At 35.5% G+C, this 17,145-nt stretch overlaps 1 protein-coding gene across 1 annotated transcript; it reads right to left on the bottom strand.

Moving 5' to 3' along the window:
- Positions 1 to 209: 209 nt before the first annotated feature.
- Positions 210 to 14,896, bottom strand: LOC139841113 (uncharacterized). Its single transcript, XM_071831346.1, has 3 exons — positions 14,225 to 14,896; positions 563 to 884; positions 210 to 367 (listed from the first exon to the last, which is right to left on the bottom strand). Exons 1-3 carry the CDS (start codon positions 14,894 to 14,896, stop codon positions 210 to 212), a joined length of 1,152 nt encoding a protein of 383 aa, XP_071687447.1.
- Between the last annotated feature and the right edge of the window lie 2,249 nt (positions 14,897 to 17,145).

Genomic DNA, 17,145 nt, shown 5'->3' with positions numbered 1-17,145 from the left:
CTTTGCAATAGGTGCCGTTGGGGAGGGAGACCAGGGAGTTCCTCAGAAAAAACTTCAGGAAAGTCTCTAACTATCGGTACATCTTCAACTCGTTTCTCATCCGGCTTGACTTCCTTCACATGAGCTAGAATGGCTTGGTATCCTTTCATTAGGTACTTGCGGGTTTTGATGCATGAAATGAGGTTAAATTTGGAACCACTCTTTTCTCCTTAAATGATTAAGGTTTCATCATTCTCAAGGGGAGTGTTAATGGTTTTATCAAAGCACATAATTCCCGCCTTTATTGGGGATAACCAATCCATCCCTACAACTACATCAAAGCTTCCCAACTCGACTGGCAATAAGTCTATCTTAAAGTGTTTGTCGGCTAGAATCAGATCACAATTTTAATAAACACTGTCTACTTTCATAAGTTTACCATTTGCTACTTCTACAAGACGCTTAATTTCTAAGGCTTGCGGTTTTTCAGTGAATAAGGCACAAAATTCAGTAGACACATAACTTCTATCAGCACCAGAATCAAATAGAACAGTAGCGTAGAAGTTGTTAACAAGGAACGTACCCGTTATCACTTCATCATCATCAGGGGCTTCTTCAGTAGTCATGACAAAAGCCCCGCCTTTAGCATTACTAGCATCAGTTTTCTTCTTTGGATAGTTAGGCTTGATATGACCTTTTCCCCCACAACCATAGCAGGTAGGGAAATAGGCCTTTGCGACAGAAGCTGTAGCAGCAGGAAGTCTACAGTTTTTGGCAAGATGACCTGTTTTCTTGCAGTTGGTGCACGGTACCATACATCTCCCATAGTGGTTTTTATCACATCGGTTACATCTAGGTTTCCCATCAGCTGGCTTCTTACCTGAGTTCTGGGTGGGACTATTACTCTGATTGTCAAACTTTCTTTTGTTATCCCCTGTCCTTACTGTAGTGACCCGAACTTTTCCATGTTTATTTATATATTAAATGAATTTGTTATTTACATGATTAAGTGTTTCCAACATGTTAAGCAATCAAACTTGTTAAGACTTGATTAATTGAAATAGGTTTCATATAGACAATTGACCACCCAAGTTGACCGGCGATTCACGAACGTTAAAACTTGTAAAAACTATATGATGACATATATATGGATATATATATATAGTTAACATGATATTATGATAAGTAAACATATCATTAAGTATATTAACAATGAATTACATATGTAAAAACAAGACTACCAACTTAATGATTTTGAAACGAGACATATATGTAACGATTATCGTTGTAATGACATTTAATGTATATATATCATATTAAGATATATTAATACATCATGATATCATGATAATGTAATCATTTAACATCTCATTTGATTTAATAAACAATGGGTTAACAACATTTAACAAGATCGTTAACCTAAAGGTTTCAAAACAACACTTACATGTAACGACTAACGATGACTTAACGACTCAGTTAAAATGTATATACATGTAGTGTTTTAATATGTATTCATACACTTTTGAAAGCCTTCAAGACACTTATCAAAATACTTCTACTTAACAAAAATTCTTACAATTACATCCTCGTTCAGTTTCATCAACAATTCTACTCGTATGCACCCGTATTCGTACTCGTACAATACACAGCTTTTAGATGTATATACTATTGGTATATACACTCCAGTGATCAGCTCTTAGCAGCCCATGTGAGTCACCTAACACATGTGGGAACCATCATTTGGCAACTAGCATGAAATATCTCATAAAATTACAAAAATATGAGTAATCATTCATGACTTATTTACATGAATACAAAATTACATATCCTTTATATCTAATCCGTACACCAACGACCAAAAACACCTACAAACACTTTAATTCTTCAATTTTCTTCATTTAATTGATCTCTCTCAAGTTCTATCTTCAAGTTCTAAGTGTTCTTCATAAATTCTACAAGTTCTAGTTTCATAAAATCAAGAATACTTCCAAGTTTGCTAGCTTACTTCCAATCTTGTAGAGTGATCATCCAACCTCAAGAAATCTTTCTTATTTACAGTAAGATATCTTTCTAATACAATGTAATACTCATATTCAAACTTTTATTCAATTTCTATAACTATAACAATCTTATTTCGAGTGGAACTCTTACTTGAACTTTTTTTCGTGTCATGATTCTGCTTCAAGAACTTTCAAGCCATCCAAGGATCCTTTGAAGCTAGATCCATTTTTCTCATTTCCAGTAGCTTTATCCAGAAAACTTGAGGTAGTAATGATGTTCATAACATCATTCGATTCATACATATAAAGCTATCTTATTCGAAGGTTTAAACCTGTAATCACTAGAACATTGTTTAGTTAATTCTAAACTTGTTCGCAAAAAAGTTAATCCTTCTAACTTGACTTTTAAAATCAACTAAACACATGTTCTATATCTATATGATATGCTAACTTAATGATTTAAAATCTGGAAACACGAAGAACACTGTAAAACCGGACATACGCCGTCGTAGTAACACCGCGGGCTGTTTTGGGTTAGTTAATTAAAAACTATGTTAAAATTTGATTTAAAAGTTGTTCTTCTGGAAAAATGATTTTTCTTATGAACATGAAACTATATCCAAAAATCATGATTAAACTCAAAGTGGAAGTATGTTTTCTAAAATGGTCATCTAGACGTTGTTCTTTCGACTGAAATGACTACCTTTACAAAAACGACTTGTAACTTATATTTCTAACTATAAACCTATACTTTTTCTGTTTAGATTCATAAAATAGAGTTCAATATGAAACCATAGCAATTTTATTCACTCAAAACGGATTTAAAATGAAGAAGTTATGGGTAAAACAAGATTGGATAATTTTTCTTGTTGTAGCAACGTGAAAATTGGTAACAAATCTATATTAATCGTATCCTAGCTAACTTATATTGTATTATATATGTATTCTAATATATTATGTAATCTTGGGATACCATAGACACGTATGCAAATGTTTTGACATATCATATCGACCCATGTGTATATATTATTTGGAACAACCATAGACACTCTATATGCAGTAATGTGGGAGTTAGCTATACAGGTTTGAGGTTGATTCCAAAAATATATATACTTTGAGTTGTGATCTAGCCTGAGACGTGTATACACTGGGTCGTGGATTGATTCAAGATAATATATATTAATTTTTTCTGTACATCTAACGTTGGACAACTAGTTGTAGGTTACTAACGAGGACATCTGACTTAATAAACTTAAAACATCAAAATGTATTAAAAGTGTTGTAAATATATTTTGAATATACTTTGATATATATGTACATATTTGTTATAGGTTCATGAATCGACCAGTGTCCAAGTCTTACTTCCCGACGAAGTAAAAATCTGTGAAAGTGAGTTATAGTCCCACTTTTAAAATCTAATATTTTTGGGATGAGAATACATGCAGGTTTTATAAATGATTTACAAAATAGACACAAGTACGTGAAACTACATTCTATGGTTGAATTATCGAAATCGAATATGCCCCTTTTTTATTAAGTCTGGTAATCTAAGAATTAGGGAACAGACACCCTAATTGACGCGAATCCTAAAGATAGATCTATTGGGCCTAACAAGCCCCATCCAAAGTACCGAATGCTTTAGTACTTCGAAATTTATACCATATCCGGAGGGTGTCCCGGAATGATGGGGATATTCTTATATATGCATCTTGTTAATGTCGGTTACCAGGTGTTCACCATATGAATGATTTTTATCTCTATGTATGGGATGCGTATTGAAATATGAAATCTTGTGGTCTATTGTTACGATTTGATATATATATATATATATATATATATATATATATATATATATATATATATATATATATATATATATATATATATATATATATATATATATATATATATATATATATATATATATATATAGGTTAAACCTATAACTCACCAACATTTTTGTTGACGTTTAGAGCATGTTTATTCTCAGGTGAATACTAAGAGCTTCCACTGTTGCATACTAAAATAAGGACAAGATTTGGAGTCCATGTTTGTATGATATTGTGTAAAAACTGCATTTAAGAAACATATGTCGATGTAATATATTTCTATTGTAAACCATTATGTAATGGTCGTGTGTAAACAGTATATTTTAGATTATCATTATTTGATAATCTACGTAATGCTTTTGAAACCTTTATTGATAAAATAAAGGTTATGGTTGTTTTAAAAATGAATGCAGTCTTTGAAAAACGTCTCATATAGAAGTCAAAACCTCGCAACAAAATCAATTAATATGGAACGTTTATAATCAATATGAACGGTACATTTCAGTTGGTATCCGAGCGTTGGACTTAGAGAACCAGAATTTTGCATTAGTGTGTCTTATCGAGTTTGTTAGGATGCATTAGTGAGTCTGGACTTCGACCGTGTTTATTTGAAAAATGATTGCTTAACAAAATTTGTTGGAAACTATATATTTTTAACATGTGAATATTATGTGATATATTAATCACTTAACGTGTTTGATATTATGTGATAGATGTCTACCTCTAGAACAAGTCCCATTGACTCACCTAATAATAATGAAGAGTCAAATGTAAATTGGAATGATTCGTGGACTGATTCACAAGTTCCCGAAGAGGAACCGGAAGAAGAGTCGGAACCGGAAGAAGAATCGGAACCGGAAGAAGAATCGGAACCGGAAGAAGAAATAGAACTAGTGGGGGAAATAATAAAACGGTTAAGTAGAAGAAAATCCTCAACCAACCGACCAAAGTTAATTATGGTCAATGGTGTTTCCGCCAAGGAAGCAAAGTATTGGGAGGATTACCAATTCTCCGATGAATCGGATCCCGACAAGCAATCCGATGATGTTATAGAAATTACCCCAACACAATTTAATAAGGCAAAAGAGAACAATAAGGGAAAGGGCATAAAAATAGAGAAATTTGATTCCAAACCCGATGAACTTTATATGTATCGTCAACACCCGTATTTCTTAAGTTGTGACAATAACCCGGGAACCTCTAAACCACCAGGTTTTTCTAAACCAATGTGGAAAACGATGGCTCGTATTAGGGGAACATCATATATCCCTAGAAACTTGGCAAAACGAACCAAAACCGAAGAAGAAGAAACGATCGAGTCGGAATAAGATAGTTGTATTCGTGTGGTATAATATATGTAATATAGTGTGCTTATGCTTTATGATATATGTAAAAATTTCTTGTATTAATAAGTATTTTTTTTATGAATCTAACTCTTGTCTATTGTACAGTATAAAAACACAAAATGGATAGACAACCCAATATTTTAAGAGTCCTACCCGGAGACATGATTGATGAAATCTTGTCTAGAGTCGGTCAGAATTCCTCGGCACAACTATTTAAGGCGAGATCAGTTTGTAAGACATTCAAAGAACGTTCCAAGAATGCCTTGGTTTATAAAAGGCTTTGGTTCGAAAGATGGGGGATATCACATTGGGAAATCCATAAGTTACGATGTGTTTACTTTGACGCATATATTGCGGGGAACCCAAATGCTATTTTACGCAACGGGTTAAGAAATTATTTTGACTTAATATATCCGAATATAGGACTTCGTGATTTAGAAAAAGCGGCTAACATGCAACATAAAGAAGCATGTTATGCTTATGGGTTAGTAATGTTCGCTTCTCACCAAAGTGAGAACAAGAACATCGGGCTACAACTATTAAACAAAACGTTCCCACAAGTGACGGAGTCGGTAATTGGGGTAAGAAATGAGGTTTTTAGGTTGTTACGGGACTGTTGGACATTACGTAACCCTCGTCCCTTTGACGACGTTACAACACGCTGTCTTATCAATGGCCATAACGGTTATGTTCCACAAGACCAAGGATGGGAAGTAGTCCTAGTAAAACCAGAATGCAAGACTTGTTTCTGGACGTATGAATTACGTGTCTTTATTGCCTTTGCTGAACGACTTGTGTACTAGCTAGAATTATCTTCAAAACTATCTTGTATCAAAGTTATTGTGTGCTATATTTCATGCTATATGTAAAATAAGCGGTATTGTAAGTTTGTAAAATATTGTGTGAAAGTTTGAACGCGAAATATTATTATAATCAGTTTTTCATATAGAATTGTTGTAGTTGAATTGTATATTAGCTACTAAGTATGAACTTAACGGGTAGGTACTACCCGAATTTAAACTTATAAAATGCTAATATGAAGAAAAAGCTTTTATAAATGAGTTCATATTATGCTACGAGATACTATTGACTACTCTTAATATTCTGTATGATTAACTTGTTTCATTAGACTATTTGAAGGAAATGGCATCGACTACTCGACAAACTTTGAATATGAGCGAAGAGGAATTTCGTACCTTTCTTGCTACAAACATATCTGTAGTACAGGCTGCGCTACATACCAACAATAACTCCGAATCTAGCAATGCAGCTAACGGCGCAAGAAATCGTGTAGGATGCACCTACAAAGAATTCACTGCCTGCAAACCTTTGAAATTTGATGGAACCGAAGGACCGATCGGATTGAAACGGTGGACCGAGAAGGTCGAATCGGTGTTTGCCATAAGTAAGTGTACTGAATAGGAAAAAGTGAAGTACGCTACGCATACCTTCACAGGTACTGCGTTAACATGGCGGAATACCTATCTAGAGCAAGTGGGACAAGATGATGCTTACACACTACCGTGGTCAGCATTCAAGCACTTGATGAATGAGAAGTACCGTCCCAGAACCGAGGTCAATAAGCTCAAGACAGAACTTAGAGGGTTACGAACCCAAGGATTTGATATTACCACGTACGAAAGACGATTCACAAAATTGTGCCTATTGTGTCCGAGAGCGTTCGAAGATGAGGAAGAGAAGATCGACGTGTTTGTGAAAGGATTACCGGAAAGAATCCAAGAAGATATAAGTTCACACGAGCCCGCCTCCATACAACAGGCATGTAGAATGGCTCACAAACTAGTGAACCAGATTGAGGAAAGAATTAAAGAACAGGAGGCTGAAGAGGCCAATGTGAAGCAAGTCAAAAGAAAGTGGAAGGAAAACGGTGATAAGAATCATCAATACAACAACAACAACAATTACAACAATAATCGCAACAACTATCCCAACAATCGTAACATCAATCGCAACTACAACAAACGGCCCAACAACAAAAACAACAACAACAACAACTACAACAATCATCCCAACAACAATAACAACCGCAACAACAACAACAATCAGAAGTAGCTATGCCAAAGGTGTGAAAAGTATCACTCGGGGTTCTGCACCAAATTTTGTGACAAGTGTAAAAGAAATGGTCATAGCGCATCGAAGTGTGAGGTGTACAGACCAGGGGTTAACAGAACGAAAGGAGCAAATGGTGTCGGAACGAGTAATGGCTGAGCAAGTAGTGTCGGATCAAGTTATGCCAATGTAGTTTGTTATAAATGTGGAAAACCGGGCCACATTATTAGAAATTGCACAAACCAGGAGAACACGAAGGGACAAGGCCGCGGAAGATTTTCAATATTAATGCGGCAGAGGCACATGAAGACCCGGAGCTTGTTACGGGTACGTTTCTTATTGACAATAAATATGCTTACGTTTTATTTGATTCGGGTACGGATAGAAGTTATATGAGTAGAGATTTTTTTGCTAAATTAAGTTGTCCATTAACGCCGTTGGATAGTAAATTTTTACTCGAATTAGCAAACGGTAAATTAATTTCAGCAAATTATATATGCCGGAATCGAGAAATTAAACTGGGTAGCGAAATATTTAAGATTGATTTGATACCAGTAGAGTTAGGGAGTTTTGATGTAATAGTTGGCATGGACTGGCTGAAGAAGGTGAAAGCAGAGATCGTATGTTATAAAAATGCAATTCGCATTGTACGAAAAGAAGGAGAACCCTTAATGGTGTACGGAGAAAAGGGCAACACGAAGCTACATCTTATTAGTAATTTGAAGGCACAAAAACTGATAAGAAAAGGTTGCTATGCTGTTCTAGCACACGTCAAGAAAGTACAAACTGAAGAAAAGAGCATCAATGATGTTCCCGTCGCAAAAGAATTTCCCGATGTATTTCCGAAAGAATTACCGGGACTACCTCCACATCGATCTGTTGAATTTCAAATAGATCTTGTACCAGGAGCTGCACCAATAGCTCGTGCTCCTTATAGACACGCACCCAGCGAGATGAAAGAACTGCAAAGCCAACTGCAAGAACTATTAGAACGTGGTTTCATTCGACCAAGCACATCACCATGGGGAGCTCCTGTTTTGTTTTTCAAGAAGAAGGATGGTACATTTAGGTTGTGTATTGACTACAGAGAGTTGAACAAACTTACCATCAAAAACCGTTATCCACTGCCGAGAATTGACGACTTATTTGATCAACTACAAGGCTCGTCGGTTTATTCGAAGATCGATTTACGTTCTGGATATCATCAAATGCGAGTAAAGGAGGATGATATTCCAAAAACTGCTTTTAGGACGCGTTATGGTCATTATGAGTTTATGGTTATGCCGTTTGGATTGACTAACGCACCAGCTGTGTTCATGGACCTGATAAACCGAGTGTGTGGGCCATATCTTGACAAGTTTGTCATTGTTTTCATCGATGACATACTTATTTACTCAAAGAATGATCAAGAGCACGAAGAACATTTGAGAAAAGTGCTAGAAGTATTGAGGAAAGAAAAATTGTACGCTAAGTTTTCAAAGTGTGCATTTTGGTTGGAAGAAGTTCAATTCCTCGGTCACATAGTGAACAAAGAAGGTATCCAGGTGGACCCGGCAAAGATCGAAACCGTTGAAAAGTGGGAAACCCTAAAAACTCCGAAGCATATACGTCAATTTTTAGGATTGGCTGGTTACTACAGAAGATTCATCCAAGATTTCTCCAAAATAGCAAAACCCTTGACTGCATTAATGCATAAAGGGAAGAAATTTGAATGGAAGGATGAACAAGAGAAGGCGTTTCAATTATTGAATAAAAAGGTAACTACGGCACCTATATTGTCATTGCCTGAAGGGAATGATGATTTTATTATTTATTGTGATGCATCAAAGCAAGGTCTCGGTTGTGTATTAATGCAACGAACGAAGGTGATTGCTTATGCGTCTAGATAATTAAAGATTCACGAACAAAATTATACGACGCATGATTTGGAATTAGGCGCGGTTATTTTTACATTAAAGACTTGGAGGCACTACTTATATGGGGTCAAAAGTATTATATATACCGACCACAAAAGTCTTCAACACATATTTAATCAGAAACAACTGAATATGAGGCAGCGTAGGTGGATTGAATTGTTGAATGATTATGACTTTGAGATTCGTTACCACCCGGGGAAGGCAAATGTGGTAGCCGACGCCTTGAGCAGAAAGGACAGAGAACCCATTCGAGTAATATCTATGAATATAATGATTCACAATAACCTTACTACTCAAATAAAGGAGGCGCAACAAGGAGTTTTAAAAGAGGGAAATTTAAAGGATGAAATACTCAAAGGATCGGAGAAGCATCTTAATATTCGGGAAGACGGAACCCGGTATAGGGCTGAAAGAATTTGGGTACCAAAATTTGGAGATATGAGAGAAATGGTACTTAGAGAAGTTCATAAAACCAGATACTCAATACATCCTAGAACGTGGAAGATGTACAAGGATCTTAAGAAACATTTTTGGTGGGCAGGTATGAAAGCTGATATTGCTAAATATGTAGGAGAATGTTTGACGTGTTCTAAGGTCAAAGCTGAACATCAAAAACCATCAGGTCTACTACAACAACCTGAAATCCCGGAATGGAAATGGGAAAACATTACCAAGGATTTCATCACTAAATTGCCAAGGACTGCAAGTGGTTTTGATACTATTTGGGTAATAGTTGATCGTCTCACCAAATCAGCACACTTCCTACCAATAAGAGAAGATGACAAGATGGAGAAGTTAGCACGACTGTATTTGAAGGAAGTCGTCTCCAGACATGGAATACCAATCTCTATTATCTCTGATAGGGATGGCAGATTTGTTTCAAGATTCTGGCAGATATTACAGCAAGCATTAGGAACTCGTCTAGACATGAGTACTGCCTATCATCCACAAACTGATGGGCAGAGCGAAAGGACGATACAAATGCTTGAAGACATGCTACGAGCATGTGTTATTGATTTCGGAAACAGTTGGGATCGACATCTACCGTTAGCAGAATTTTCCTACAACAACAGCTATCATTCAAGCATTGAGATGGAGCCGTTTGAAGCACTATATGGTAGAAAGTGTAGGTCTCTGATTTGTTGGAGTGAAGTGCGGGATAGACAGATTACGGGTCCGGAGATAATACAAGAAACTACCGAGAAGATCATCCAAATTCAACAACGGTTGAAAACCGCCCAAAGTCGACAAAAGAGCTACGCCGACATTAAAAGAAAAGATATAGAATTTGAAATTGGAGAGATGGTCATGCTTAAGGTTGCACCTTGGAAAGGTGTTGTTCGATTTAGTAAACGAGGGAAATTAAATCCAAGGTATATTGGACCATTCAAGATTATTGATCGTGTCGGACCAGTAGCTTACCGACTTGAGTTACCTCAATAACTCTCGGTTGTACATAACACTTTCCACGTCTCGAATTTGAAGAAATATTTTGCTAAAGAAGATCTCACTATTCCATTAGATGAAATCCAAATCAACGAAAAACTTCAATTCATCAAAGAACCCGTCGAAATAATGGATCGTGAGGTTAAAAGACTTAAGCAAAATAAGATACCAATTGTTAAGGTTCGATGGAATGCTCGTAGAGGACCCGAGTTCACCTGAGAACGAGAATAACAGATGAAGAAGAAATACCCGCATTTATTTCCAGAAGATACGTCAACACCTCCAACTGCTTAAAATTTCGGGACGAAATTTATTTAACGGGTAGGTACTGTAGTGACCCGAACTTTTCCATGTTTATTTATATATTAAATAAAATTGTTATTTACATGATTAAGTGTTTCCAACATGTTAAGCAATCGAACTTGTTAAGACTTGATTAATTGAAATATGTTTCATATAGACAATTGACCACCCAAGTTGACCGGCGATTCACGAACGTTAAAACTTGTAAAAACTATATGATGACATATATATGGATATATATATATAGTTAACATGATATTATGATAAGTAAACATATCATTAAGTATATTAACAATGAACTACATATGTAAAAACAAGACTACTAACTTAATGATTTTGAAACGAGACATATATGTAACGATTATCGTTGTAACGACATTTAATGTATATATATCATATTAAGATATATTAATACATCATGATATCATGATAATGTAATAATTTAACATCTCATTTGATTTAATAAACAATGGGTTAACAACATTTAACAAGATCGTTAACCTAAAGGTTTCAAAACAACACTTACATGTAACGACTAACGATGACTTAACAACTCAGTTAAAATGTATATACATGTAGTGTTTTAATATGTATTCATACACTTTTGAAAGACTTCAAGACACTTATCAAAATACTTCTACTTAACAAAAATGCTTACAATTACATCCTCGTTCAGTTTCATCAACAATTCTACTCGTATGCACCCGTATTCGTACTCGTACAATACACAGCTTTTAGATGTATGTACTCTTGGTATATACACTCCAATGATTAGCTCTTAGCAGCCCATGTGAGTCACCTAACACATGTCGGAACCATCATTTGGCAACTAGCATGAAATATCTCATAAAATTACAAAAATATGAGTAATCATTCATGACTTATTTACATGAAAACAAAATTACATATCCTTTATATCTAATCCATACACCAACGACCAAAAAACACCTACAAACACTTTCATTCTTCAATTTTCTTCATCTAATTGATATCTCTCAAGTTCTATCTTCAAGTTCTAAGTGTTCTTCATAAATTCTACAAGTTCTAGTTTCATAAAATCAAGAATACTTCTAAGTTTGCTAGCTTACTTCCAATCTTGTAGAGTGATCATCAAACCTCAAGAAATCTTTCTTATTTACAGTAAGATATCTTTCAAATACAAGGTAATACTCATATTCAAACTTTTATTCAATTTCTATAACTATAACAATCTTATTTCGAGTGGAAATCTTACTTGAACTTGTTTTCGTGTCATGATTCTGCTTCAAGAACTTTCAAGCCATCCAAGGATGCTTTGAAGCTAGATCCATTTTTCTCATTTCCATTAGCTTTATCCAGAAAACTTAAGGTAGTAATGATGTTCATAACATCATTCGATTCATACATATAAAGCTATCTTATTCGAAGGTTTAAACCTGTAATCACTAGAACATAGTTTAGTTAATTCTAAACTTGTTCGCAAACAAAAGTTAATCCTTCTAACTTGACTTTTAAAATCAACTAAACACATGTTCTATATCTATATGATATGCTAACTTAATGATTTAAAACCTGGAAACACGAAGAACACTGTAAAACCGGACATACACCGTCGTAGTAACACCGCGGGCTGTTTTGGGTTAGTTAATTAAAAACTATGATAAACTTTGATTGAAAAGTTGTTCTTCTGGGAAAATGATTTTTCTTATGAACATGAAACTATATCCAAAAATCATGATTAAACTCAAAGTGGAAGTATATTTTCTAAAATGGTCATCTAGACGTCGTTCTTTCGACTGAAATGACTACCTTTACAAAAACAACTTGTAACTTATATTTCTGACTATAAACCTATACTTTTTCTGTTTATATTCATAAAATAGAGTTCAATATGAAACCATAGCAATTTGATTCACTCAAAACGGATTTAAAATGAAGAAGTTATGGGTAAAACAAGATTGGATAATTTTTCTTGTTGTAGCAACGTGAAAATTGGTAACAAATCTATATTAATCATATCCTAGCTAACTTATATTGTATTATACATGTATTCTAATATATTATGTAATCTTGGGATACCATAGACACGTATGCAAATGTTTTTACATATCATATCGACCTATGTGTATATATTATTTGGAACAACCATAGACACTCAATATGCTGTAATGTGGGAGTTAGCTATACAGGGTTGAGGTTGATTCCAAAAAAAAATATATACTTTAAGTTGTGATCTAGCCTGAGACGTGTATACACTGGGGTCATGGATTGATTCAAGATAATATATATCAATTTTTTTCTGTACATCTAACGTTGGACAACTAGTTGTAGGTTACTAACGAGGACAGCTGACTTAATAAACTTAAAACATCAAAATGTATTAAAAGTGTTGTAAATATATTTTGAATATACTTTGATATATATGTATATATTTGTTATAGGTTCGTGAATCGACCAGTGGCCAAGTCTTACTTCCCGACGAAGTAAAAATCTGTGAAAGTGAGCTATAGTCCCACTTTTAAAATCTAATATTTTTGGGATGAGAATACATGCAGGTTTTAAAAATGATTTACAAAATAGACACAAGTACGTGAAACTACATTCTATGGTTGAATTATCGAAATCGAATATGCCCCTTTTTTATTAAGTCTGGTAATCTAAGAATTAGGGAACAGACACCCTAATTGACGCGAATCCTAAAGATAGATCTATTGGGCCTAACAAGCCCCATCCAAAGTACCGGATGCTTTAGTACTTCGAAATTTATATCATATCCGAAGGGTATCCCGGAATGATGGAGATATTCTTATATATGCATCTTGTTAATGTCGGTTACCAGGTGTTCACCATATGAATGATTTTTATCTCTATGTATGGGATGCGTATTGAAATATGAAATTTTGTAGTCTATTATTACGATTTGATATATATATATATATATATATATATAGGTTAAACCTATAACTCACCAACATTTTTGTTGACGTTTAAAGCATGTTTATTCTCAGGTGAATACTAAGAGCTTCCGCTGTTGCATACTAAAATAAGGACAAGATTTGGAGTCCATGTTTGTATGATATTGTGTAAAAACTGCATTTAAGAAACATATGTCGATGTAATATATTTCTATTGTAAACCATTATGTAATGGTCGTGTGTAAACAGTATATTTTAGATTATCATTATTTGATAATCTACGTAATGCTTTAGAAACCTTTATTGATAAAATAAAGGTTATGGTTGTTTTAAAAATGAATGCAGTCTTTGAAAAACGTCTCATATAGAGGTCAAAACCTCACAACGAAATGAATTAATATGGAACGTTTATAATTAATATGAACGGGACATTTCACTTACCTCAGTTGGTTTACTAATTGCCTTCTTTCTTCTAGCAGCCATAACTAAATCTTGGGCTAACAGCATAGCACCCTCAATAGTTTCCTTACCAGCAGATATAACATTCCCCTGGATATCAGAAGGTAGACCCTCAACATACTTTTCTATCATCTTGTATAAGGGGGTGACCATAGATGGACACAAGGATGCTAGTTCCAGAAAACGATGATTATATGACTCTATGTCGTCATTCTTTACCACGTGTCCATAGAATTCGGCCTCCAATTTCTGGACCTGATTCCTAGGACAGTACTTATCGGTCATCATTCTTTTGACGGTATCCCATGGAGTAGCGTTAGCAACATCAATCCCTACAGTTTGGCAATGGGCATTCCACCAGGTCAGAGCACTCCCAGAAAGGGTGTGGGTGGCATACTTAACATGATCAGCTTCTAAACAGTTGCTGATACGAAACACGGATTCAAGTTTCTCGAACCAACGAATCAATTCGATTGGTCCTTCAGTTTCATTGTAAGATGTAGGCTTGCAATCCATAAAATTTTTGTAAGAGCAAGTAACATTGTGGGGCGGAGCTTGAGCAGCACCTCTGCCTCGAGTTGCAGCGAGTAGCTGCTGGAATTGTTCTGCAGTTAAGGTATAAGTTGGAGTAGCTGGAGCTCGTGGTCGAACCATTTCCTTCAAGAGACATAGACAAATTGAGTTAGATGAATAGAGTGGTAACGTCTAAACATTTTATGACAGGTGATCATTAAGTTCATATAACACTTGTAGTAATAAATTCAAGGCAAGTCATTAAAACACATAACAACTTTTATTAATAAGTTCTAGAGGGAAATCCTCTTTATTACACTGAACTGAAAAAGGGAAATACGCAGGCAAAGCCGTTACAATCAACTATGAATTTAAAATTAACAACTAAGGAATGGAAAAACATGGATAGATATCCTAGTAGATATGACTCCTACTTAGGATCGGGACCCTTCTTCTTTTTGTCCTTGAGAGTGTTTTGGGCATCTTTCATGAACTTCTCCACTTTTTCATTCTTTTCCTTCTGCTTATCATCAAGGTACTCAAGGTTGTTATAGAAGTTATCAACCCTGCCTCCGAGCACGTTGAGATGGTAGTCCATCATAGCAAACCGATTATCGACACGGGTTCTCTCCACTTTCATTTTAGCCTCCATGTCCTTTTCCAAATAAGCCATGGACTGTTTTCCCCATCGTGTACCACGTTCCTCGTCAACCTTTACCTTCAAGATCTCTTTTCTCAACCCCTTCAAGTTGTTTTGAACAAGCTTCTCTAGTCTCTCAGTTTGAGTGGCAAAGGAGTCTATTACAATCTCTTTTAAGACCTTGTTCTCTTTCTCCAAACTGTTTAAACGCACTTCAATTCGAGCAACATGGCGACGTAAAGCTTTCTTACACTTTTCATTACTGCGTTGAAGGTTTATGAGATCACATTTGTTCAGCACATGCTCCATGTTATTACAGAATGGTGAGCTAGCCCTTTTTGATGGACCGGCTTCATCACCAGTAGCAGTTTCTGGTTGCTTTCTTTTTAGAGATGCCTCCTTAGGAGTGGGCTCTTCTTCAGGCTCATAGTCTGAGAAGTCATTGTCGTAGTTTGGGAGACTTTTGTAAGCTTCCCACTCAGGAGTACTCATTGGCTTATACTTTGGTGAATCAGCAGAGTCTGCGGAGTCATTGGAGTGTGGTAGAGTAGCTGGAGAGTACTTAGGAGAGTTAACTGAGTTTCCTGACTGGCTCGACATTCTAAGAAAGAAATAAAGGATGTAAGTATAAGCAGATAACATGTAAATGTGTTAATTAAAAGCACTAAGGTCAAGGAGAGGTATAGTCCTACATTACTAAGGTACCTATTTGTATAAGGCACACATAAAATGCAATCCTGGTTCTCTATACTCGACTGGCTCTGATACCAATCTGTCACACCCCAGCTTAACATGATCACAATATTGTCCGCTTTGCCCGCAGGCGCACGGCTTTTTCTTGGCGACCACACACGAGAAGCACTTTCCCAGGAGGTCACCCATCCTGGTAGTGCTTTCGCCCGAGCACGCTTAACTACAGCGTACTCACACATCTGCTCTGCCTGTGGTCCCAAAACGCGTTGTGTCATTTAAGCGTGAGTATTACCTTATAATCCCATGATCACTCATGTTCGTGGGCGATGTGGGATTTGCCTAGGGTGTTACAATAATAATATATCACATACAAATATTCCTCAAACTTACAACTTCGCTATATTACATATAACATGAAATATATTACACTTTGATACAGGACAGTTTTGAAGATAAATCTAGTTAATACGCAAGTTGTTCAGCAAAGGAAATAAAGACACGTAATTCATAAGTCCAGAAACAAGTCATGCATTCCGATTTTACTAAGACGACTTCCCATCCATGGTCTTGTGGAAAATAACCGTTATGACCATTGGCTAGGTAGCATGTTGTAATGTTGTCAAAAGGACGAGGGTTTCGTAATGTCCAACAGCCCCGTAATAATCTAAAAACCTTGTTTCTCACCCTAACTACTGAATACGTCACTTGTGGAAAGGTTTTATTTAAAAGTTGTAACCCGATATTCTTTTTCTCACTTTGGTAAGAAGCAAACATCACTAACTCGTAAGTATAACATGCTTCTTTATGTTGCATGTTAGAAGCTCTTTCTAACTCGCGAAATCCTATGTTGGGATATGTTGAGTCAAAATAGGTTCTTAACTCGTAGTGTAAAATTGCATTTGGGTTCCCCGCATTTAATGCTTTAAAGAAAACACGGCGTAACTTACGGTCTCCCCAATGTGATATACCCCCTATCAAAGGAAAGCCTTTTATAAACTAAGGCATTTCTGGAAAGTCTTTCAAATGTTTGACAAGTTAATTTCGCCATAACTAAATG

Source organism: Rutidosis leptorrhynchoides, chromosome 4 (genome assembly GCF_046630445.1).
Source record: "Rutidosis leptorrhynchoides isolate AG116_Rl617_1_P2 chromosome 4, CSIRO_AGI_Rlap_v1, whole genome shotgun sequence".
Lineage (NCBI taxonomy): Eukaryota > Viridiplantae > Streptophyta > Magnoliopsida > Asterales > Asteraceae > Rutidosis > Rutidosis leptorrhynchoides.
The sequence above is the reverse complement of the archived record's forward strand: the minus strand, read 5'-3'. Positions and strand labels throughout refer to the sequence as shown.